The sequence below is a fragment of the Bicyclus anynana genome, chromosome 19 (assembly GCF_947172395.1).
Source record: "Bicyclus anynana chromosome 19, ilBicAnyn1.1, whole genome shotgun sequence".
Lineage (NCBI taxonomy): Eukaryota > Metazoa > Arthropoda > Insecta > Lepidoptera > Nymphalidae > Bicyclus > Bicyclus anynana.
Window position 1 is genome coordinate 230,382 of NC_069101.1, and position 24,768 is coordinate 255,149.

Genomic DNA, 24,768 nt, shown 5'->3' on the forward strand with positions numbered 1-24,768 from the left:
ATTATTAATTATAACAGAGGATAACTTCTAAATAAGGAAAGTGCCTACATAATGTTAAAAATTCCGTTGTCAAACAAGTGGGATATACGCGAATAATATCTCTGAGTACCGCAAACTTAATATGTTACAAATTGGCCACGTCTGTGTTTGTCTTACCGAATCTTAAATTAATGATATTGTGAACTCTCAAGAAAATTGGTAGATTATAGGTAACTAAGGACATGATTTAACGCGTCATCGAAGAAAAACGATAATTTCCAATGCGAGTTTCCCCTTAATTACAACATATGACTCTCTTCTTCTTTGTCGCATTCTTCATTGCTGAAGGTCGTGTCCGCACTGCAGTCCCTTCGATGCGTTGTTAACTATTCCCCTCCACACAGTCCGGTCCTCAGCTTTTTTAATGCTGTTGCTCCTTGTCTATGATCTCCTTTTTCCCTGGCTGAATCATTCCTCGGACATTCCACGTTCCTATCTTCATCTTCTTCCGTAGATGTGCGCTGCGACCCGATGATGCGTCACCAGTAGCATTCTGCCCACACTGTGCCTGGTGAGTCACCCCAATGTGCCCAGTAGCATATTTCACACCATGCGACCATGGCGCCGGGATACCGGGTCGCATATGTTCACTCTCTTATCTATGTTCATTTTCATGCGGATTTCATGGGAAAGTAGTGCAGTGGTTTCCCGTTGCCTTCTGCACCAGTCTTTTCTGGGATCGATTTAAATCCCAAGGTCGCTGCAGCCTCTTCTACTCGGTTGCCCAGAGTAGGGTATTAATGGCTATACCGCCATTGGTCGGTCGCCATAGCCTCGTCCGTTGTCTAGCAGGGGACACCGCGTGCAGGTGAGGTTGACGTTTGGGGCTGACTAGATGGTGTTGTCATTCTCCCCCTTACCCCCGAAAGAATTCCCGCTGCTACAACCTGAACTAAAATTTGCAGCGCCTTACACCGCTGTCATTATGACTGACATTACCAAATGACAATGAGACAATAGAACCACGTCTACGGGACTTGTTTCGTGGCGCGGAGTCTAGTCGAGGAATAAAAAAGTCATCAACAAACAATATGAAATCCTATCAAGAGATAAGAAATAATATAACCATCGTGTAGGAGTGACTGTATTTGAGCGGTACAGGATATGGGGGGGGGGGGTCCGGATAAATAAGTCATGAAGCTATTTTCGCAAAATCCGAGAAAAGAATAATTAATTCTAAACGGCTGACGGAAAATTAAAAACTTTTAACTGTCTATATTAAAAATGAGAGGCAATTTTTTGTTTTTGGAACTTTTTTCATTTATTTCCTTTAGATTCTTTGTTATGAATGTTTGTTACGAATTCGCATTTCAAGAACGTGGTGTAAGTTCCAATTAATTTTAATCTGGTATCATTATTCGTATGGCATCTTCAAAATCGCTGAATGCGAGTTCACTAGACAGGAGCTAAGGAATTAAACGGAAACTTCGTTAATTAAATTATTTCTTCAATCATAAAACTATTTTTACTTAGCTTAAATACGATCTGGACTTTTTTTATGTTTTTACTAAAGTATTAATCACTCTAACTTTTTAAACTGTCCAGCAAAGTGAGTAAGCCATTATGATTTACCGCATTCAAGTTTATGCAATTTATCCAGGATACACTTCAATAATTATTGTTATTAATTCAAGCCGTATACGGCTTTAAATAAATCACGACACGGGATTGGCACCGCCTTCAAACTGATCAAAAGGTAGCATTTTAGTTTAGTGGGTAGTTTAGTTTTTGTATTAGAAGTCGGTTGAATTTTTTTTTATTAAAAAAAATATTTTTCGTGTCAGCATAGTGTTAGCAAAACTTAATAAGCATATAAATGCTTTTTATGATTAGTACCTAGGTTCTTCAATTCTAATTTTGAAAATACTTCCTTAACTGACATACCTACACGCCTCTTTCATCCACACGAAATACAAATAGCCAACAAAACGTGGAATGTATCGTAGTAAACGTCGAGGAAGTCTCGTAACTGTCCTTCGTCTTCATCATCAGACCAAATATGCAGTTACAACCCTTAAGTAGAAAGTTCTTATCAATACATACATAAAAAACATACATACAGTCGAACGTAGAAAATATATAAATAAATAAATAAATAAATAAACGTAGAACCTCCTCCTTTTTGAATGTCGGTTAAAATTGATCATAAGCTGCATTCCTACCACACTCTCATGTGGTAAAGTAATGTGAGATCACAGTCAAGCTTAATTTCTTATTGATTAAGAAAGATTATTTTGGCTGGTGAAAGGATTTTCATCTCCTCCTAAGTAACAAGTTAGCCAGTTTCCATCTTAGATTACATCATTACTTGATGGTGAGATTGTAGTGAAGGACTAACTTGCAAAGAATTAAAAAAAAAATTAAAAATGTAATTATACTCGTACATTCTGTAAAGCAGCGCTCACACCAAAGTCAAGTAAATAGCGGATTATACATTCAAAGGCAGTCAATATCTGCCATTAAAAAGCGGACGAAGTGACTCCTCAGCAACAAGTAGGCTCCGGCTCCGGCGGCGCCTCTTTTGATGCCAATCAGCAATTCAAACCCGCTCGCCGCTCGCCGCTGCCCACCCCCGCTTTGCCATTCTAATTTAACGGAAATATTAATGGAAAATAATGGATATGACACGTTGTAATGAAAGATTCTACTTAATGTGAAAATTATCTGTATACCTATATGGTTCAACATTCATTTGAATGTCTGAAAAATTGTTACGTAAGATTTTTATGTTTTATATTCTCATGTTAATTTACCATTAGGTACGGGATCACGTTATACCAATGTGGGTGGGTTAATTTTTGTATTCTGAGGGTTAATTTAATGAATACATTTTTTTAATAAATGATCACTCTTCGCGTCTAGTGAAAGCGCTAAAGCTATATTTCACGAAAACCACAACTTGTGACTACATATTTTAAATGCTGGTATAAGACTAGAGAAGCTTCAAGAAAAGGTTTTTAGATTGAATATTGTCGAATAGGTTTGCATGTTATTGCCTCACATTATTTAAAAAAATACCAAATAGATATCATGGATTTTCCCAAAGTAACAAGTAATTGATCAGTAGACTCCTTTTAAGATGGCTCTTTCTTAAATATCATAAACTAGGGGACGCCCGCGACTTCGTCCGTCCTTAGGCCTCTTTAATCAAGCCCTTACAGTAGTATCACTGTAAAAATGGAGTAACTTCTCCCGTTTTCCCAACATTTCCCTTTACTGCTCTACTCCTATTGATCGTAGCGTTATGAAAAGTATACTATGACTTGCCTAGGAGTATGAAGAATAACTGTACCAAGTGTACCGAGCAGTTTTTGTTTCTATTATGAACATACAGACAGATAGACAGACTTTTTGGCATCAGTATCGATCACTAATCACCCTGTGATAGTTATTTTGGAAATATACTCGTACTATATATTTCATGTACAGAATTGACCTTTGTATAGATTTATTATAAGTATAGATGAAATCTCAGCGAACAAAAAAAAAACAACGGAAGTAAAAATATATAAGAATTAGTCCAGCGCGTGGCAACAGGGTAAAGAGTAAAGACACCTCGGGGCCCACATCCCACACCCCATATTCCGGGGGCACATTAAAATTCATTTTTACCGAATGTCACATTATCCCGTAATTCCTGCGGGCCCACCTCACATGGGCAGGCCAGTGACACGGGACGGGATGTTATAATATTGTGTTATATTGCGATATGTGATGTTATATATACCACATAACCCGGGGATAATCTCCAGCCACAATATTTAAAAAGGGATTTTTGTATGTATATTATAGCAGGGAGAGTTTGCTCTGGGGCCGGTAGTACCTACTCGTATTATCGCTTGTGTTTACTCTTACATTATTAAGGTTGACGCTGCGGTGTGGCAAACATTCAGTGTTGTTTCGTACTCAGTGTCACACGGGTTCAATGTGGCACGCATTCATATAATTATTTGTATTGTAATATATTCGTTACTTAAAACGAGAAAATATTCGCTGTAGGTTTAAATTCTATTTGTTCTTGTAATAAATTGGACCCAGATACAAAACATTTATTTACACTGCTCAATCTTCGTGTAGATAAATGGTCATGACGAGTCGGACTAAATTATGAATGTAGCGAATTATTGTACGTTTATGCAGCTATTTTGCAAAAATACATTTTTCTACATGCCCATGTTCATATTATTGACTTATGGACAAATATTTTGTTTTTCAATTTTAGTCATCGGCTGTTAATGATGACCATGAATCATCATCATCATCACGGTTTTAGAGTCACGCTGACTGGACGCTGACCGTCGGCGCTGACAGCTCAGCGCATAGCGCTCCGACTACCGCACGCGCTGATAGCTGCTACGCGTTATTCTGAACGCTCCCTAGGAGCTCACACTTTTGGTCTGTCAGCGCTGACGATCAGCGTCTTGTCAGCGTGACTCTGAAACCAGCCTTACAGCCGATGGACGTTTACTGCTGGACATAGGCCTTTTGCATGGACTTCCAAACTCAACGGTCTCGAGCCGCCAGCATCCAGCGGCTCCGTACAACCCGCTTGATGCCTTCGATCCATCTAGTGGGGATCGACCAACACTACGCTTTCTGGTGCGGGGTCGCCATTCCTTATTTGGTCAAGGATTATCTACTTATTATTTTTAACTGATTTATACCTTATTGGTACACCAAGCCATAAGAAAAAACAAAATATAATAAGACGGAGAAAAGTATAGCACAGAAATAGGATAGGCAAAAGGCTTAACTTATCGCTACGTAGTGATTTTTTCCAGGGAACCTTGGGTTTAGGAAAATGCAAAAACACGGCAATGCAGGTTGCAGGTTGTATAAATAAAATACATACATTCAAATAATTACACATTAATACATAAACCAGATATTTTAATGTTGAAAATTCTTCTCAAAATATTAAATCCTAACAAGTTATAAGACAAAAATATCAAATGCTCCAGCTCTATTTCAAGTAAGTAAACATTTAAATTAATCTCATTTAGTTTGATCCCTAACATCAACCCCTACAAGCTAACCCCGTCTGGATCGTCTGTCAAAGAGGATCAGCCTCTAGTAGCTATCCGATGTCAGAAGCCCTGTGGCTCTCCAGTCTAGTGCCAACCGATAGCTGCTTATCTAGACATTTCTAATGTTTTATACGACACTAGCATACGCCTGCTACATTGTCTGCGTTGCCTTATTTTTTAGATTAGAAATTATGTATTTTGAAATTTAATTGTAGAAAACTAAATATATGAATATGTCCATATACTATACAATTGGTGGGAAATAGGTATGAAAAAATCTTATTACAAAATTCAACCTTTATAGTGTTACTACGTAACACACTTACAAATACTTCAGAGCCTCATTAACCCAACGTTAAGAGTGGTCGGACTAATTGGTGGTTTGATACCCGCCCCGTTGGTCTATTGTCGTACCCACTACTAATACAATTATTACCGACTAGTTGAAGCCTGGTGGGGAATAGGAATATTTGTCATATTTAAAAAAAGATATGGCAAATATTCGTTTTAATAAAAAACATACATGCATACCAATTTACACATGTATGATAATATTTGTAAGTTAGATATAAAATTTAGATACGATAAAAAGATACTCGTGTCAAGAAACTAAACATAGATTTTCACACAGTAACGGTACATATTTACACAATATATACAATTTAAATATATACAACACATCAACATTCATCAAAATTCAATCTCCGAATAGACTTCCCCGTGATAGCGTTTATTGAATTGGTAAATTGGAAAGATGGCACTCAAATAAATCTACAATGAATGCTGCAACTGCTGAAAGCCGTGGTTAGCATATTCCCATTAAAGATTAATCGGCTAAGTTGAACCCGGCGGAGTGGGGGGAGATCAGTGCGCTGGCGATAGCACTCAGTGCGGACGAATATTAATTATTTATTAGCACTGACCTCAGGGTTGAAGAGATCATTATATTCCAAAGAATTCATGCAATAAATAAATAGACAAGGTGTGCTATTGGAATATAAATCACCAGCTTAGGAATTTTGATATTTTTAATTAACTTCGATTATGCTGCAGCATGATAGCCCATGTTAGCTATGATAGTACAGTGGATATGACCTCTGCCTCCGATTCCAGACGGTGTGGGTTCGAATTCTGTCCGGGGTATGCAGCTCCAACTTTTCAGTTGTGTGCATTTTAAGAAATTAAATATCACGTGTCTCAAGCAGTGAAGGAAAACATCGTGAATCGTGATCGTGGAAACCTGCATACCAGAGAATTTTCTTAATGCTTTGCGTGTGTTAAGTCTGCCAATCCGCATTGGGCCAGCGTGGTGGACTATTGGCCTCATTTCTCTCATTCTGAGAGGAGTCTCGCGCTCAGCAGTGAGCTGAATATGAGTTGATAATGATGCTGCTGCATCAGCTTTGTCAGTCCTGTTGTTAGGCTACTTAACATCGGATCACAAGGTCGTGGGCTCCGAAATTATGAAGTATTGAGCTTTTATTACCGATAAATTCTTAGTAGTCATTTTCAACCGGTTAAAAAATTTGTGGTATTTCATCCCCATATCTCAGAAAGCATTTAGCATTGTTTAGTATCAGATCTTTCTGATCTTAGTTATCATAAACATCTGACACTAATCGCTACAAAAAATATTATCACCCGACCGATCAGCCCGCCAGTCTGTATTGAAGCAGCGTGGTGAATCTTAGCTCTATATGTCCTCTCTCCCATAAGCGCCCCTTCAGTTAGTTGTTGAGATATGATGACCATGATGATGATGATGATGATGATAATACAGTAAAATCTAAACAGTGACCCAAATCCGTTGTTTGATTAGAAGATATAACCTACGCTACCTACCTACGCATGCTTCTTGCAATATGAAGTTCCATAATACAGAATCAAATGTTTCAAGTGACGTATACAACATTTTTAACTTGGGAAACGTGGCATGCAGTCGCATGATATTCGCGATAACTTTTTAAAGGCTTATAATAGTAAATTATGTTGAACATCTACATAATAGCTCAATAACGAAGTGATATCGAAGAGTTAGATGCCGCCGCCCCATCGAATGGTAATGGGAGGATTCGATTTTGGCTACTTGCCACCCCATCAACTGAGATGTACGATTGAGAGTTTCACCGTCATTTCGCTCAGAGACCGAGTTATCTCTATTATATTTTACAAGTTAGCGTGTCTTAAACTATGCAGTCGATCGAAGTTGATGACAAAGATGTATTATATATTATTTAAACTGTATATGTTTTTGTTTAACTGTAACTCAGACAAGTGCGATTGGCGTGTGAAACTGAAGAAGCCTTAGCAAATAACAAACATTTTATAAATTACCATTTCCTGTGTCACCATTCTCTGGAGCTTTCTCTGGGTTTGTTGTTACACGGACTTCTATGCCCCACGCTGTCTCCATCACTTTAAATATACAATTCTGTTGACGTACAGTTGGTCCCGTATGTCCCGTAATTTTTACTTATGTCCTACAAGAATACAAAGCTGAGTAATAATTAAAGCCAAAGAGTCGAACTTAAATCCTCGTGACCCGAAGTTACACTGGCTGTCCACTGAACTAACGAGTTTACAAGAATAAACTTAATGATTTATATATAAATCCCCTACACTTTTTTAGCTGGATTCTTATCGGAGGTGACGTTCTAGAATATTTCATAAATCCGCATCACCTTAACACAATATTTTGAGCTAGTAATAAAGTTTTTAAGTGAATTTGTGAACACGGCAGCTCGACGGCAGCTAAAGGCTGATAAGGGGGACTCCCCCCCCCCCCCCCCACACACCGCGCCGAGCTCTTCAAGTTGAGCCATTACAGCGATCTAATCTTATCCTCATAGTCTGATGTGATGGCGGTACGGTAATAAACGCTGGCTGGATAATTTGATAGGTTCTGTAGATATCTGAAAACTAGTTAGGTGTCCTTATACTTTTTTTTCCTCAAAATTATTCGTAAGCCTGACCAAGATAAAAAAAAATATATTAGCTTTCAAGCGCGACTTTGTCCACGTATTTGTCCGGTTAGGTTAGATGTAGATGTTATGTTAGGATTTCTGGAACAAAAGTTATGGTTAATTTAGATTGAAAAACATTACTATTGAAAATTGAAAATTAATTGATATTGTGTTCTGCCAAGCCCATCATGAGAATTAGGTTTTTCAGACAGATTTTTTTGAGGTTATCTCAGAAATGGCTTAACAAGCTTGACATAGCATGGCCTTCATTCATATTGATCAGTACAATAGCACTTTGTTTATCGCTTTATAGCAAATTAATTTTTATCAGTGTGATACCACATTTTTCTTTTCACAGACTCCACACAATATCAAAGTGTAATATAGTAAGTAAAAATAATATTCACATTTACATAAATAATACAACAATCCTTAACTAACTAACACTCATAACTGCAGTAGTTGTCGTCCTGTTCCGAGTAGTTCTGTAACTTTATCTCTCAACAGCACTCGAAAGAGTCCCGCACTAATGACTCAAGTTGAGATGAACTTGACGTCGGGCCGCCCTCCGCCCTCCGCCCTCCGCCATTAGCAGCGTGATTGCTATCATCCCACGTGATTGATTCGTGTTCATGATAGCCGCGTGTACGTCGTTGTGTCTTGCCAGATTTAAGCAATGTTTTAAAAAACACTTACTAGTCGAGGACGTATACATTTACAAACTATTACACAATTGGAGGGACTTACGATTTAGATCAGCTTCCACTTACACACAGGTAGTAAAAGTAAAAGAAATTGTAATGATTTTAACTGTTGTAAATTAAAATAATATATGATTTTTTAAAAGAACAACTATTGAGTTTCTTCTCAGCATTACTTGCCTTTGGAACTGGTGGTAGATCTTGTGCTTGTAAATTAAACCTACTTGAAATTAATGAATTTTGATTTTCTAATATTGTGCTCGATATGTACCTACACAATGCACATTTATAACACACCACTGCCTGCAAAGTGTTACAGGTACATTATTTGTAACACTTTGCAAGCAGGTATATTATGTCCTAAATACTTAGTTTTATTACAAACTTCGCTAGCCATAAACATTCTCACAGTTTGATCTTTAGCAGTGTTTTCAAAGGGTTGATTGAAGCAAAATGACTGGAGTTAAAAAGAAAATACACTATACTGGGATGCTTGAGGGTCTGGAACCTTGCCGTCTAAAGCCATCACGTCATAAGCTCCACATTTTATGATATAGTTATGGCAAATATGTTCTATACATACCTAATGTGTGATATCACGTGTGTGATTTGTATCGCAGCACTGCTATCGCTGTATCGCCAGTTCGCAATAAGCCAGCGTGTGTCACTGCACAGTGGCGGTGGCGGTATTGTTGTGATAACAAACCGATCGCGCTTGCTGTCTCTGCTCATGGAACACAAACACAAACACGCGCCGACAAACGCAATCTGCCCGATAATGCGCCTCGGTCAACAGTGACGTAATACATAACTATAGGACATATGTCTGTGACTAGTTTACCTATATATTCTTTTATTTTCTCCATTAGGTATTTCGTGTATTAACACAAGAATGGAGAAAATAAAAGGAAATGTAGATTTAGTTACATTTATTCTCGTAGGTCAACAACGAAGGACAAGGACGAAGGATGGAAAAACAGCTTGGGTGAAACCTTCGCCAGTAGTGTATCCAGAATGCCAAAATCATGACAATCAGCCTAATAATATTACCTGCTAGATGGACAGTGGAATTAAAGCGTAAAGCCACCACGCTGCTACAACGCGGGTTGGTGAGTTTAGAGCAATAACAATTGACAGTGTAACGATCATTATCATATTGTGGTAACGGCCGAGAGCAATGGTGTAATGCTCTCCGAGGTACAGGTTGTAACAACACCAACTTTCAACTCCGAGCTGCCTGCTGAAAAATTCTTGAAAGAAAGAGAAGTTCAATAGTCATAACCAGACCCAGTAGTCACACTCGCTCTGTTTTAATAAAAACAGGCATAAACCAGCTGCAATAATGACCCTTTTACGGCGAGGTGAAAGGCTTTCTCTATCCCATATTCGGTTCAATTGTATTTTTCCACTTCGGATTTATTACGGAATACTTTTATCGTCCAAAAACAATGGCGCGCTGGCCGTTAATCAAGAGAGTTTTAAACTAGAACAATTATGTATATCGTTTTTGTTTGTTCCGCCGCGCGCCCGCGCCGCGCGCAAAGAATTGTAATGGTAATGTTATGCAAATGTTACGAGCGGTGAGATATTAAACGTCAGAGATTAAAATAAAAAATACACACAGAAAGCTGTTATCATGTCAGTAGAACTCTGGCCAGTGTTTCTTCTTTTCGGCGAAATTAAACTATGGGCGATGATTTTTGATCTGGTGCGGTGCATCGGCCGTGACAAAGATGTAAGCATTCCGATGCAATGCTGCGTATAGATATTGTCAGAGGTGTGAATTTGTATTTCTTCCAATTATACCCGCTTCAATCTTTGACTGAATCGTCACTTACCATCAGGTGAGATCGCAGGCAAGGGCAAACTTGTCATAGAATAAAATAAAAAAGACATTAATCTTCGATGATAAAAGGTTATACAAGCACCACCGCACAAATGGTAGGCGTCAAGACGTAGAGCTCTGAAGTCTCTCTGCGCGCACTTAACGGCAACGACACTCTCTTCTAATATTCAGGTGACTATACACTTACAGTCTAGCGCTTGTTGGTGAGATTATTTACACGTATTCCAACTTTTTGCTTTGTTTTATTCTGTGGTTGAAAATGTTAAGCGTTCTACAGCGGCTGTTATGTCACTTTAGCGGCATGATACAGGGTGTATGAATTTTTTATGCGTTTTTAAGATTAACGTACGCGAATATTTTATATAAAATTGAGAAGCATGTGAGCAGTAAAAGGGTAGTTTTGCCTCGCTTACCCGCGTTGCCAACTAAGCACAGACTTCCACATCGTAAGCACCGTACGTCAAACGGATTTTAGTATTCTTTGTTTAGAAATTTATACAAGTGCGTCCACTGATTTTTATCGTATGGATCACATCGAACAGATTTTATCTACCGTAAAATTAAAAAAACCGTTTGATGCGATGCTTCGCAGATGTATAGTATTCCCTACGTACGATGCGGATCAGTAGATGCTTACCATTGATGTGGATTTTCATCCTACTCCTAACAAGTTAGCCCACTTCTATCTTAGATTGCATCATCACTTACCATCAGGTGAGTTTGCAGTCAAGGGCTAACTTGTAAAGAATAAAAAAAACGTCATTTCGTTGAAAACACAATGTTAGATGTTAATTGATTATGAAACACGGCTAAAACTCACGTGATATAAGGTCGGAGTATGCCCGACTAGTTTCGAACCTATACGGGGTCCTTGGTTATGAGCTGGTTCTTGTAACGCAGCACGATCCAAACTGCGAAGCGGCGGCGCGGCGCGCAGCTGCTCGCATCGCGCGCTGGGACTGAGTGGTGAGTGAAGGTTCCGTTACACTCTCCGAAGGTTCATTAATGTCGTCATTAGACTCGTCTTCTTTTAAGCAAAACGAACTAACGCTATCTTGTTCCAAGTTTGTTATTTGTGACAATGAAAGAAATAGCGGATTCTGTCGGCAGCAGCAATGATCCTCCGACCTTATATCACGTGAATTTTAGCCAAATCAATTAATATGAATAACACTGTCACGGTAGTTTAAATTCTAAAACAATGTTAGATGATTGCAAAAACGAAACTATAATAAATATCGATGTTTAAATTATTTGAATAGTACACCGAGATACATAATAGCTCTGGGAGTCATTCTTATCGTCAAAACTTTTGACATTAGTATTACTCATCCAAACCTAGTGTTCTACGAGTATAGATGCCGAGGAAATGAAACAACCAGTTACAAATAACTATAATGTTTATTTATATGTAGGTATACAAAGGTAACTTGAGGGTAGTCGGTAGGGGGAGGGGGGGAGGGGTACATGCTAGCGATATAACTACAGATATGTAGGTATTATACAATAGGTAGGTATTAGATCAAGTCGACTCTATCATACATAAGGATGAGTTTTATACAAATCGTTTTATGAACATCGCGACAAAATTGTTATTAAAATTATGTCACTGATTATTATTTTTATTAAATTATTCAAATTTCAAAGTCTTATAATCATAAATAAATATTAAGTAATTTAAAATTAATAAATAGTAACATAAAGTATTGTAGTAATTCTAAGGATAATAAGAATAAATATTTTACAGCTTCTTTTTAAAAAAATCTATTAGTAGGCCTATTTAAATATATGAATTTAAGGTTTTTTTAAAGAAAGGTAAATATAAATTTATTGTACTTACTCGTACCTATTTTAGGTTGAAATTAATAGAACAGAAATACGATTTAAATATAAACTTTCAATCGTACTTCTTTTTAAATGGGAAATAAAAGCTTTATACTGTACATGTCGGATGAAAGGCTTTAGGTCATTAATTACATTGCAAGTAATCGTTAGCGCCCATTCACACTCACCGCGCAGTCACAGCGAAACGAAACTGTGTTTTAGTTCTTTATTGAAGAGGAAACATTTTTACATTTCAATGCATCATTCGTTTCGTACGAACTACAAAGTTATGTGTTGGCTTTATACAGTTTGCCGCGGACAAATGAATAGTTACGAGTTATAAACAGAAAACTATTGCTGAGTGAAATTTTGAATTTAATATTTTCTCACAGCAGACTTTATGCTAGAATTAAAAACTAAAAAAAATTTAAACAAAGTTTGATATCTAAACTAATGTTATAGAATTAGTTTAAATACTTTAGGGTTATGATTCGAGTTCATCTTGGATTGTTTGTTTCGATTTAATTAATAAACAACCGAATTTAAAAATTGTTTGACCATTATAAAACTACATCTTCTCCAAGTAACATAGGTTATATTGTATTCGAGTAATTTCACGAGAACGGAAATTACGTTCGTAAAACAGCGGAGCGTCGACTATTATAGATAAAGTGTATAGACGAACTTGGCGCAGTGGAATGCGCGGTGGACTTACAAGACGGAGGTCCTGGGTTCGATCCCCGGCTATCCTATTAAGATTTTCTTAATTGGTCCAGGTCCGGTTGGTGGGAGGTTTTGGCCGTGGCTAGTTACCACCCTACAAAGCAAAGACGTAACGCCAAGCGATTTGGCGTTCCAGTACGATGTTGAATAGAAGCCGAAAGGGTTGTGAATTTTCATCCTCCGCCTAACAAGTTAGCCCGCTTCCATTTAAGATTGCATCATAACTTACCATCACATGACATTGTAGTCACGGGCTAAAGTAAAAAAAAGGTAATCATCGCCATCTCCCTCTGTATGTTATAGCTATTATCTGTATAAGTTAGGAGAATAGCTAAACGGATCAGGATGAAATTTAGCCTTCAGATAGACTGTTTACAAATAGAACGTAGGCTACATATTAATATCTCATTATTGTCAAGGGATACCATGGGACACTGCTGGTGACTAAGTAAATGATTTTAATGATATACGAGTTGATTGCCTATTATTTAGACCATTTGGGATTCTATTCAAATTATTATTATCAATACTATAGTATATAAGTTTCAATTGAAATAATAAAAGTTAATTGTTATTGTTCTGTCTAAATTGGTGTTCGGTCAATAGAATAGAAACAAATCACTGGTTTTCATTTTATTTAAAAAGTTTAGCAAGTTATAAATCGTCATTTCATATTTATTTAAGCTTTTCTGACATAAAAGCTAAATTCACGTCTGTCACTATCGAGGGATTAAACTGCGTAATACGCGTTCCCGTGGGATTAAATTTAGTAGTTTTTTTTTACTTGTGAACAATTGGTTTGTGAGCTTTTAATGGTCGAACAATTTTTAAAATCAGTCGAGTAGTTTTTAATTAAATCGTTACAAACAAATTTTATTTAGTCAATTAATAATATTTAAGACAGTTATTTTGTAAAATTATTATATAATAATTGATGACGTATAGATTTTTCGCAAAAAGATGACCTATAAAAAAATTCATGTGATGTAAATGGTGATTTTTGTTTTATATCAAACATAGTCGAAAGTATTTTAGATATATTTGTTCTCTATCTTATAATTATCTTAGGGCTAGAATATGTAACAGCAGCGGTTACATAGAGTAATAAACATGGTACAAAACGCAGTTACATCCTACCCGCTACGGTTACTCGTTGTGTGCTCACCCCGGACATTTATACAACTTTACATTATATACTACTGTTCACTTTGCGTTCTAATGATGCATTTGAAAACAAAATAAAAGACTAAGTTCTCACATAACAAACACATTCCTAAAATCTTCTAAACAGTGAGATGTTATTGCCCCTAGAGTATTATAGAGACATACGTAAATTTTATTAATTGGTACTAGACTGAAATTTATTTAGGCTTGTCTAATTGCGATCGGAAAAGGTCTGACTTTACTAATAAAAGTAACTAAAAGTACTTCAACGTTCCGCATTTGATGATGATGATAGGTAGGTGATCTTCAGAAATTATTGATTTCCATTTTAGGTCTTGGTGGGTAGCTTACACTTTTATACACATACATAATGGCGATAAAATTAAATACTTCGGGGGTAAGCTTCTCACTTTACAAAACATGCAATGTAGTTGCCCCAAATTATATTATTAAATATATTGTTAGCATTCTTTTATTTTCACAGTGTCACCATAACGTATGTGAATCCACCGCTTACGTTAAATGTCATGATCTTAAGAATTATCAGGATCCACATCAGCCCATAAAAATTTTCTTACAATTTTAACGATTATTTGACAAATGTACAAACAAAGTGTTCTTACGACATATTATATTCGTAGAAACTCTAGAACTTAAAATGTTTCAAGGTCAAGATAAGCCGAATGAATGTTAATAAACTATACAATGGAGTAAATAGTATTAACATTAGAGGCTTTTGCTCAGAGGCCCCATAAAATGGAGGCTCTGGGCACTCGCCTCATGTGTGATGACAGTAAAAAAACTACAGACAATATCGGCTGGCACTCGGACAAGCCGAGACTTGGCTTGCCTCGCGCCACGAAGTTAGCGCCACGATAAACTATTAACATTCATTCGTTGAGCCGATCCGCCACACAAAGTAATAGCTTGGTTACTGCTGCCAAAAACCGCTAAACTAAAATGGAATCTTCATACAATTTGATCATGAGTCGTACTTAGCGTAAAATAGACTTTGTCTCAGCCTCTTGGTAGACTGTTAGAGATGGAAATGTTTAACGTGGTAGATTTTACTTCACCTCTATCTTGAAGTACAGATAATATACTTTTTATTACTCTTACATGACACCTCAACACATTCACTAGTGCCTGACTAACGATTTTAAATAATTGGCCAGTTTTTAGACACTTTTCCAAGAAAATAACGTTTACCGTCTCATAAACAATCTCATCGGTTGTGTATATATGTGCCACATCAAAACAATTCATATATACTATTGTTTTAGTATTTCGTCGGTCTCAATCATACCTACCATTTTAAAACGCTCCAAATAAACATTTAAAAAACGTAGAGCAGCCACACCAAAACGATAACGAAAATAATCAACTAAATACATTATCTTAAGCATTTGTCTGACTAGATTCCTTATTAGAATAAATAAAATAAAGAATATGGATCACAAATTATCAAAACAATGGAAAATAAAATATAATGTCAGTCTTATTTCATATAAATGTAAATTCTATATTTTGTTAGGCTGAGGTCAAATCTAAACAATAGCTATCGTTTTTGTTTCACAGCAAATATACTAGGGTCGTTAGAAAAGTTTGTAGCCTAACATATCGACATAACGGAATGTCATACTGTTTTTAAAGTACCCTCATTTTATTGAAGCTACAATATTCACTAGTATAAAATTTCATTCATTTATTTGCATTCGTTACGATTTCCCACGTGATCCCGTTGAAGTAAATAATAAAGTAAGTAAGTGAAGTAAGTAATACATATACTTTACTATACTTCAGAAACTAAAGTATAGTCTAAAAGGTGGACACGACCAGAATTCGCTATTTCAAAAATGCAGAAGCGGTTTTATCCGCTGGAAAAGTAATGGCTTCAGTTTTCTGAGATTTTAGGGATATAATTATGGTGGATTACATAAAAAAAGTTGTAACTATAAACTCAGCTTACTATTGAAATCTGCTGCGATTCTTCAGAGGAGAAGCTATAGAAAAACGGCCAGGATTATTGAGAAGAAAGGTTTTGTTTCATCAGGATAATGTGCGAGTTCACATGTCGGTTGAAAGCAGAAATTCATCAGTGTGGTTTTGTATTTTTTTGTAACCTTACCTCACTTCACATATTCTAGTTCTATCAAACTTTTATTTCTTACTTAAGTTGATAAAACCACCTATGAGTTTAAAAAAATCCAAAAATGTAGATCTCAAAGAGGTCTATCCATTTTTTGAGGGTTTTGATGAAGATGGCTACTAACTTTTCAAACGCCCCTTGTAATAATGTAGGTGAATAAATTGTACATAGGATAAAAATTTGCATACCCAGTTAATAAGACTCTCAGTCTGAGCTATCTCAGAATTATTATAGTAAGTAATTTATACTATCGAAACCTAAGCGTACCGGACACAAGCGCAAGCGTAACATGTTCTTCTTGTGCAACTTCTGGCAATTAACTCAAACATTGTTTTAGATAATTTTCGCCATAAGTCTATTATGTACAAACTCAACATCATTTAACATATATTATTCGTAGTGTATTAGAAGTTACAGTAAAAATCGAGAATCGATATTATTATATCGATTGTTAATAATAACACATAGCATCAATTTGTTAATTAGAGAGTTTAATAAACATTTTAAATTCGTTTGTTAGTTTGACAAATCTAAAAGTCAATGATTACGTCTGACGGACTGCTGTAGTTTACTGCAATGTGTGTACTGTAGGACAATTTGTTGAAATTATTTGCCGTTGCTAAGTTGTTGTTGAAGAGTTGAAGTACAGGTTGGCTCGGTCCACTAAATTATATCAAATCGTTTCCAGATACATTATAGAGATTAACACGACGAGCCTTGCTTACATGCGATAGCTAAGTTTAAGTAATCTGGGGATACGGGAGTGCCTCGGTCAAAACAAAAAAGGTTACCTTTTTTCGAAGCTTTTTGGCTTATTTATGTAGAGTAAAATTAAACATAATAAGCAATCAACTAAGTTTCTTTTAAAAACAATGAAATTAACGTTTGTGAGCAAGGCAAAAAAATATTATTATTAAGAAGCATAATATGATTTTCATTACAACCTTTGTTTCTCTTTACTTACAATAAAATACCTCTATCATTACGATTTAGCATAAAATTATTTAAAGTTGGATGCATACTCATTATCCAATCTAGCTGCAAATATTATATTTATGCAGTCCACAATAATAGTATTAATTATTGGTGAAATTTACTGAGGGTAGAGAATTATAAGCATATTATTTCAATGAAAATTATGGTTTTCATGTTCCTGAATTCTATGAAAACAGAAAAAATCTTTGGCCTCTTTATTTAAATGTTTCATGCTTATTACTCGTATTTACTTCCCAATATTTCCTCTACATATTTTGCAGAGGAAATATTGGGAAGTAAGAAAGAAAAAGAAAGAAGAAGTGCTGTGGATGTTGATAATTAAACTTAAATTTCAAAATATGAAACAATCAGTGTTTAATGTGATTGTATAGTGTATTGATACTCAACTCAAACACATATATCGCATATTGGGTAGGAGCCAATAGTTTACACACAAGCGTCTTCGTATTTATTTTGTATAACAAATTCTAACTCCCTTCCTACATCAACAACTAGAGAGCGATGTTTAAGTTTATGTACAAACATTTTACGTAGACAACAAAGATTTATTGATGTAGAGTATTGAGTTTATGTAAAACAGTAATTATCTACCGCCCAGTCTCATCTCACCAATTTCATGCTTTTCTGTTTATAATCACAATATAATTACGAGGACATTTTATGGCAGATTGGTGTAGTTTCCGATATTCTTCCCGTTTTTGTACATAGACGTGATGATGGGGTCGAGGTTGTGGTACTCCTTGCCGGAGCGAGGTCGGAGGGTGTTCGTCGGTTGTCGACTTATCCTGGAAACGTAACATAGAATGAAATTGTGAATTTAGTCACAGTTACATGAACAATAAATATGAATAGTAAGAAATACATCATAATTATTCACCATCATTTGAATAATTGAAAGCCTTACGGGGCCAGGTTTCTCTCTCTACAAGAGACGGATGTGAAGCTCAAACCCATCACGCTGATCCAAAGTGGGTTGGTGGTCTTAGGCGACAAAGTTTGACTTTGTAACGACCAGATATATAGAGGATGTTAATAATAAGTGCTCGCCGAGGGAGTAAAATCACGAAGTTCCCGACTCTTAGCTGAGATTTTTTACCGATTGACCAACTAACCAACCGACCTCCGACCGACAGCTGATTCAAGTTAATTCAATATTTTGTATTTTTGAGGAAAATGAGAAAAAGAGTTTTGATAATTGATAATTATAACTAAATGTAACCAAAAAGTATTATTTGTTATAAATATACCTCAATCCACTTTGATTATCCGAAGAAGAGTGTGAAGAAGTCAAGGACAGAGTTTCAATGTAGTCAGACATGTCCGAGGTGCCGCTAGACGTGCTGTGCGTGTCCAATACTCCTAGTTACAAATAAACAAAATTATTAGTCAACTAGGTAGTTGCCTTGACTAGTGAGAGGAGAGCTGGCTCATTTTAAAGAATCAGGCTGGCTGTCCAGCGCGAAAATGCAGTTAGTTTTCTTGCCACCATTTCATGTGTGCACGATTTGCATAGTTATAAGGATAAGTTAACTTGAGTTTTTTATGTAATGTATGTATTTTTTCTCTATATAATAAACAGTTTATTATGTACACAATTAAATAATTTAAATCAATGTTACTGTTCCTAGCGTAAGTGCAAATTAAAATATTCAAAAGTTTCTTGCCATAATTCTCTTCCTTTTAGTCTACCTTACTTCTACTCGAATAGATTTCTTATAAATTTAGTTTATTTATACGTAAATGGATATAAAACTATTGCATTGTGCAATATTATACATACCTTTGAACTGCTTTGGAGGTAGTACAGGAACCTCAGCTTCAGCTGAAGATGACTTAGCAGTACCATGACTTTTATGCAACTGCATTGGTTGGTCTCTTAGAGGATCCGATGATTTAGATTTCCGTGGCAATGAGGAATGTATTGATCCTGATAGATTCCCTCGCATTCTCTTATGTACCATGTATTGATACCTGGAACTACCTGATGTTAGAGGCATTTCGAACTCTTGAAATTCTCCAACACCATGTTTTAAGGAACAACTGGAAACACCTGAGTCATTCGAACTCGATGAATCTCGATTACCACCTTTGCAAGGAACACTAGATGATCTTTTGATTGCAGCGTTATCCATGTGTTTATTCCGTAAATGTGGTATATCTTTGGAAAAACTGTCTTCAGAAGTCTTATTTTCAGACCCAGAAGATTTACAACACTCGTAACATTCTCGGTCGTTTTCGCTGGGGGACGACAATCTATTCTCTAAGGCCAAATTTCTTAATGTTTCCATAGATGACGTTGTTGCATGGCTGCCTATGCTACTATCAAATTCTTTTAAATCTTCTAAAAGTCTAGCTGAGTCTACTGAACTGGATCGTTTTGCTTCCTTACTGATATTAGGAGAGACGTCAAATGTATGACAACCACTACCATTTAACGTTGGTATACTTAGTGACTTCTCTATTTCAGCTCTATGAACTTTCGAGATGGGGTGCTTCAAACTTTGTGACCAATTAGGATTTGGAGACATAGGTGTGTATCCAGGGTTAAGACCTACAGTTCTACACACTATATTTCGCCTGACATCGTTTGGTGGTTCCATCAATAAATATTCATCAGTTTTATTATGAGTCTCATTGCCAGTTAGAGACTTATGGTGGTTACATTTTACACAAGTCTTCGGTTTTCGTGGTAAAGTTGCGGTTGCTAAATCTATATTAGCGCTAAGAGCATCAAGTTCACTCTGGGTGACTCCTGCTTTCTTTAGTAAATCCTTAGCGTTTTCATAATACTCTAATGATAAAGCAAATTCAAGATTTTCATAATTAGCATATGGACCTTCAAATGCTTTATCGTCACGAATATCCACATTTTGATAATTCGTAAATACTGTAGCACTGGCTCCATCGTGACTTTTGTCTTGGTCAGAAACAGTACTTTGTCGGTTAGTTTTTCTAGAAATATCTACAGTAGCATAAATAGCGGTATCATCATTATTGGTATTACTGAGTTCTGTGTTTAATCTTTCACTACTTGTGCTTCTTTTACAATACGGTAGACTAATTAAAGTGTTTGCCCAGTTTGTAACTTTTTGGCACGGACAATCATCGGGCTGCAGATTTTCATCGCTGTCTATTATAACTGGATTCTTTTTTGACCCAAACTTCAATATACAACCACATTTTTTCTTTAACACTAGTGATCCAGGTACAGAAGGTTGGGTAACTTGAAAAAGATCATCAGCTAAAGCTTTTTTTATCCTTTTTGGTGTGTCATAATATTCTGCATTATCCACTACCTAGAAAATGTATTATGAATATAAAATTTGATTTATAATAATACTTAGAGTTAAAATTAACGTAAATTAACTAATTACTTACCTCACTATGTGCTACTTTGGGAACATCATAGTTTTCATATGGGCCAACTTTTGGATTACTGCTTGGACAAAAAATATCATTTGAGTTACATTTACAAGCTTGTGGAGGCAATGGAGCTGGCGGTTTTTTCTTGTCATACTGCAGGGGTTTTGGAGGTCTTTGCGGAGGCTGATCTTTGCAATGACATGAGTCTTGATTTCTTTTCGGCGCGTTCGGTGTAAAGTATTCCGTACTGTTAGAGGAATTGTCAGAACTACTTTCAGGAACAGCTTCCATAGTCCACGCTGGGTTAAAATTACCTCGTGTATTTAAAGTTACAGTTGAAGACTGAGTCAAGCCACCGAGTTTTGTCAAACAATTATTGCATCTTTCTAATGTGACGTGATCTGCCCCGCTCCACGGTGGTTTCACACTTATTTCTGTTTCTGGTCTATATTCTCTTTCGTCAAATCCTCGTGCTTCTGCCGATGGCCAAAAGGGAGAAATCTCTCCACAATCTTCGCCAAAGTAGTTTTCCTCATAAAGTGCACTAGCTGTGTCAAGAAGATTTGGATCAGTTGTATTGAAATCCGATAATCTTGTGTTTGGTCGAGATTTAGTTGCACGATCAGCTGGAAATAGTATTAATTATTATCAGTATCAGTGTTAGGTACCTTATATTTAAATTCAAAACGTATATTAGTTTTATAATTTGTCTTTGAGAATTTTGAACTTTCATTGAAAGTAAACTACTAGAATAATTAAAATCAGAGTATAATTGACACCTGTCCTTTGGGTAGTTGCCTTCTGTTGTAGTTTCCCTTGAGCGGCCTGATCAAAAGCATCAGCGATGTCTTGAGCCTGGTCTGTCATGAGCATGTGAAGACCCTCGCCCTTCCCGCAGTGCGAGCCTCCTTCGAAGCAGAATCGGCCCTCTACTACGCCGTAACGCCTACACAGAAAACACGATGGGTAGTTAAAACTTATATTTTCGTTACCTATTGCTGTTAATGAAATTCGGCTTAAATATATTTGTATTAGATAAACATCTCTGCGAGTAGCTCTTTGAGTTTGTAGTCCTTCGTTTTTGTAGTCTAAGTATGAGAACCTAAAAAAACCATTAAGTAGTTAGCAGGACATTAGCATGTAAGTACTCGTAGGTATAGCCAGAAATTTTAGATATCATTTTTTGCATTTCTTCCTTTATTGACCAATCTTAACTGTTTTATGACTATGAAAAAGCCAAAAGGAAGGTTTCTTTCTAATTTTATTTAATGTTGCTAAGAGAATCTTATTAAAGGAATATTTAAATACTGCTGTATTCTAAATACTGCTATATCAGAATAAAGTAAGATAACTTTATTGCAAAACGACTGCCTAACCGCAGTTTAACGCAGCATTGCACAGTTGCGGAATAAAGCAGAATGTTGCGAACTTGTGGTCGGATAACTCATACGTTGCCGCTCTTTCATATAAAGCAAATACAAAAGCAATGGCTTCTGAAACTTAATTGGTAACATTTGTTCTTGTTTGTGATCACTTGTGATTTCTAATTTTTGTTTTTATAATATGTTAGCAGTATATTTTATGTCTATAAGAAATTGAAATCTTAGAATAATTTATTTTTTAAATATTTCATTTAAAAAATGTCGATGAAATTAAAGCTAATTTATTCAAAAATATTATTATTAAAATAAATATTTAATAACGTCTCGATCTGTAAAGTAAAGAGGTTTTATGTTCTATTTGATGTCATTTTAACGATTTCTCAAAAGCTCACATTTTATGCTCCGCACATTTTTCGGTAAAACGGAAAACTACCATTAGAGGATCATCCCTCATCCGGCTAACAAACCGTGACTGTCACAATTTTAAAAACCCGTGCACCGCGCCATTGTTGGCAGCTGGCGAGAGTGGCAAGTCACATCAAAAGCGTCGACAAGATGGCGCGTCGCACGAAATGGCCGCCGGCCGGAAGTCGACGCCATTACGCGTACGTCCAGACGAGCCACATAAACCAGCAGATGCCTCGTTTATGGACCGGCGGGAATGATCGAGTTTTATTGTTCTGTTGTGTGCCATGTCGACTGCATTGGACCAAACTCAGTTTTATCGCCCGTTTCAATTTTATTCGGGCGAATCCGTCGTGAGGCGTCTTAAATTTTTATGAACTGTTTCTTCCGCTGCTATGATCTGTGGAAATGGGTTGGATGCGCGAGAATGAAATTTGTTTATCGCGGTTTGACGACTTGGAAATTTTATGAAGACTGTAGGGGAAATAGTGAGACGTATGTTCGCAGTGTATTTTACTGAAATACGAAAAACAGAATGGAATTACTTGCATTTTGGAATGGAGTCATTGTAACTTTAAACAAGTGGCATAATAGGAATAGGTTTTTAGTCTATACTCCTCTGTTTCTTATTGCCCTTAGGCTTATAACTTTCCAAAATATATCGATTGATCTACTTAAAACATAAAGGCAAAAATGATTTTTGGTATAAGTAAAACATCGCCTATAAACAGAGTCAGAAATCGGAAGAAAACGTCCTAAAAAGTGACGCCCTGTGTCCGTCAATCTAAGGAGTAGGCATAAGGCCTCCTGGGTCTGTAAATAAACTGACAATAATGGCCTTCAGATACAGCAGCGCTGGCAAAAACAGCAGGAACAGGCATCGTGACGGTACATCACCAGACAAGACCAGTTATAAAAAGCTTACTATTTGTTAATTACCTCAAATGAGCTAGCTCCCATAACCCCAGCAGGCGAGGCGGCACCCCGCTGGTGAGAGCAAACCTTCGTCCCTGGATGTGCAGCCTGGCCGGGCCCGCAGGCAGCTTCCTCGAGCCGCCGCCGATCATCACCAGGTACTCCTTGGAACAGCCCAGTTGCCCGCCCACCTTCACCTGCCAGGCGATCAGTCTTTCCCTGGTCTCGAATGCTAAAACCTGAATCAATAATATTTAAATTAAAATATAGCCAGTATCATAAGAGTAGCGATGGAACGAGCTATGCTCGGAGTAACTCTGCGTGATCGAATCAGAGATGAGGAGATCCGCAGAAGAATCAAAATGACCGATATAGCTTAACCAGTCGCAAAACTGAAGTGGCAATGGGCGGGGCACATAGTTCGAAGAGCCGATGGAGATAGGGGTCCACCCACTAGAAAGCGCAGTGTTGGTCGACCCCTCCCCAGGTGGACTGACGACATCAAGCGAGTCGCGGGGATTCGATGGATGCAGGTGGCTCAGTATCGTGATGTTTGGAAGTCTCTACAAAAGCCCTATGTCCTGCAGTAGACGTCCATCGGTGATCACCATCATTTCAGCCGATATAGTAGATCAAACAAAAATTCGAGACCAACTTCACTGCTTTGTTGCAATTTGGTGGCGGTGATAATGTGTAAACGATCCCTGACAGATGTTAAATACAATAATGCCGGAGACTGTCGGTTACTATAGTTATTTATTATGGAATATAACACCACTAAGTTACCATCTCTACTGGGCTCAACATTAGGTGCAAAGCACGAATGCATCCCAGGACCTCAAGGTTCATAGGTTAACCACTGGACCAATATGACAGTAACATTAAGTTTAGCAGAACAATTATATCATAACGGTAATGAGTGCTTGTTATTTTTATTTTATTTTCTACAAATTACAATTGCACAAATAACTCGGAAGCGCGATGTGGAGGAGATATCGTGCGTGACTTCATTTAACGTAAATTCAGCGTATAATGACAACGCTCTGGTTTTATTCAACGAAATTATATGAAATGTGGCTTGTATGGCAAGTTGGACGCTAACCAAGCTGTAGCTAAGTACTTTTTATATTGTGGTGCATTATGTCGTATATATTTATCTGCGGCTTAAAATACTCAGACAGATAATATAGAATTAAACATAATGATATATTTGACATCAATAGCTCTAAGTTTAAGTTTCTGAACACCGAGAAGTCGTGTAGACAGCAGCC

The 24,768-nt window shown here is 36.8% G+C and overlaps 1 protein-coding gene across 1 annotated transcript in view; it reads right to left on the reverse strand.

Annotated features, from left to right (window-relative positions):
* Positions 1 to 11,960: 11,960 nt before the first annotated feature.
* Positions 11,961 to 24,768, reverse strand: part of LOC112055611 (uncharacterized) — a 417,240-nt gene continuing 404,432 nt past the window's right edge. The window contains exons 5-10 of the mRNA XM_052887456.1: positions 23,522 to 23,736; positions 21,575 to 21,741; positions 20,811 to 21,421; positions 19,213 to 20,728; positions 18,680 to 18,791; positions 11,961 to 18,217 (exon numbers count right to left, since the gene is read on the reverse strand). Of these exons, the coding sequence (XP_052743416.1) occupies positions 18,091 to 18,217; positions 18,680 to 18,791; positions 19,213 to 20,728; positions 20,811 to 21,421; positions 21,575 to 21,741; positions 23,522 to 23,736 (2,748 nt within the window). The 3' untranslated portion in view covers positions 11,961 to 18,090. The remainder of the gene's footprint in view (positions 18,218 to 18,679; positions 18,792 to 19,212; positions 20,729 to 20,810; positions 21,422 to 21,574; positions 21,742 to 23,521; positions 23,737 to 24,768) is intronic.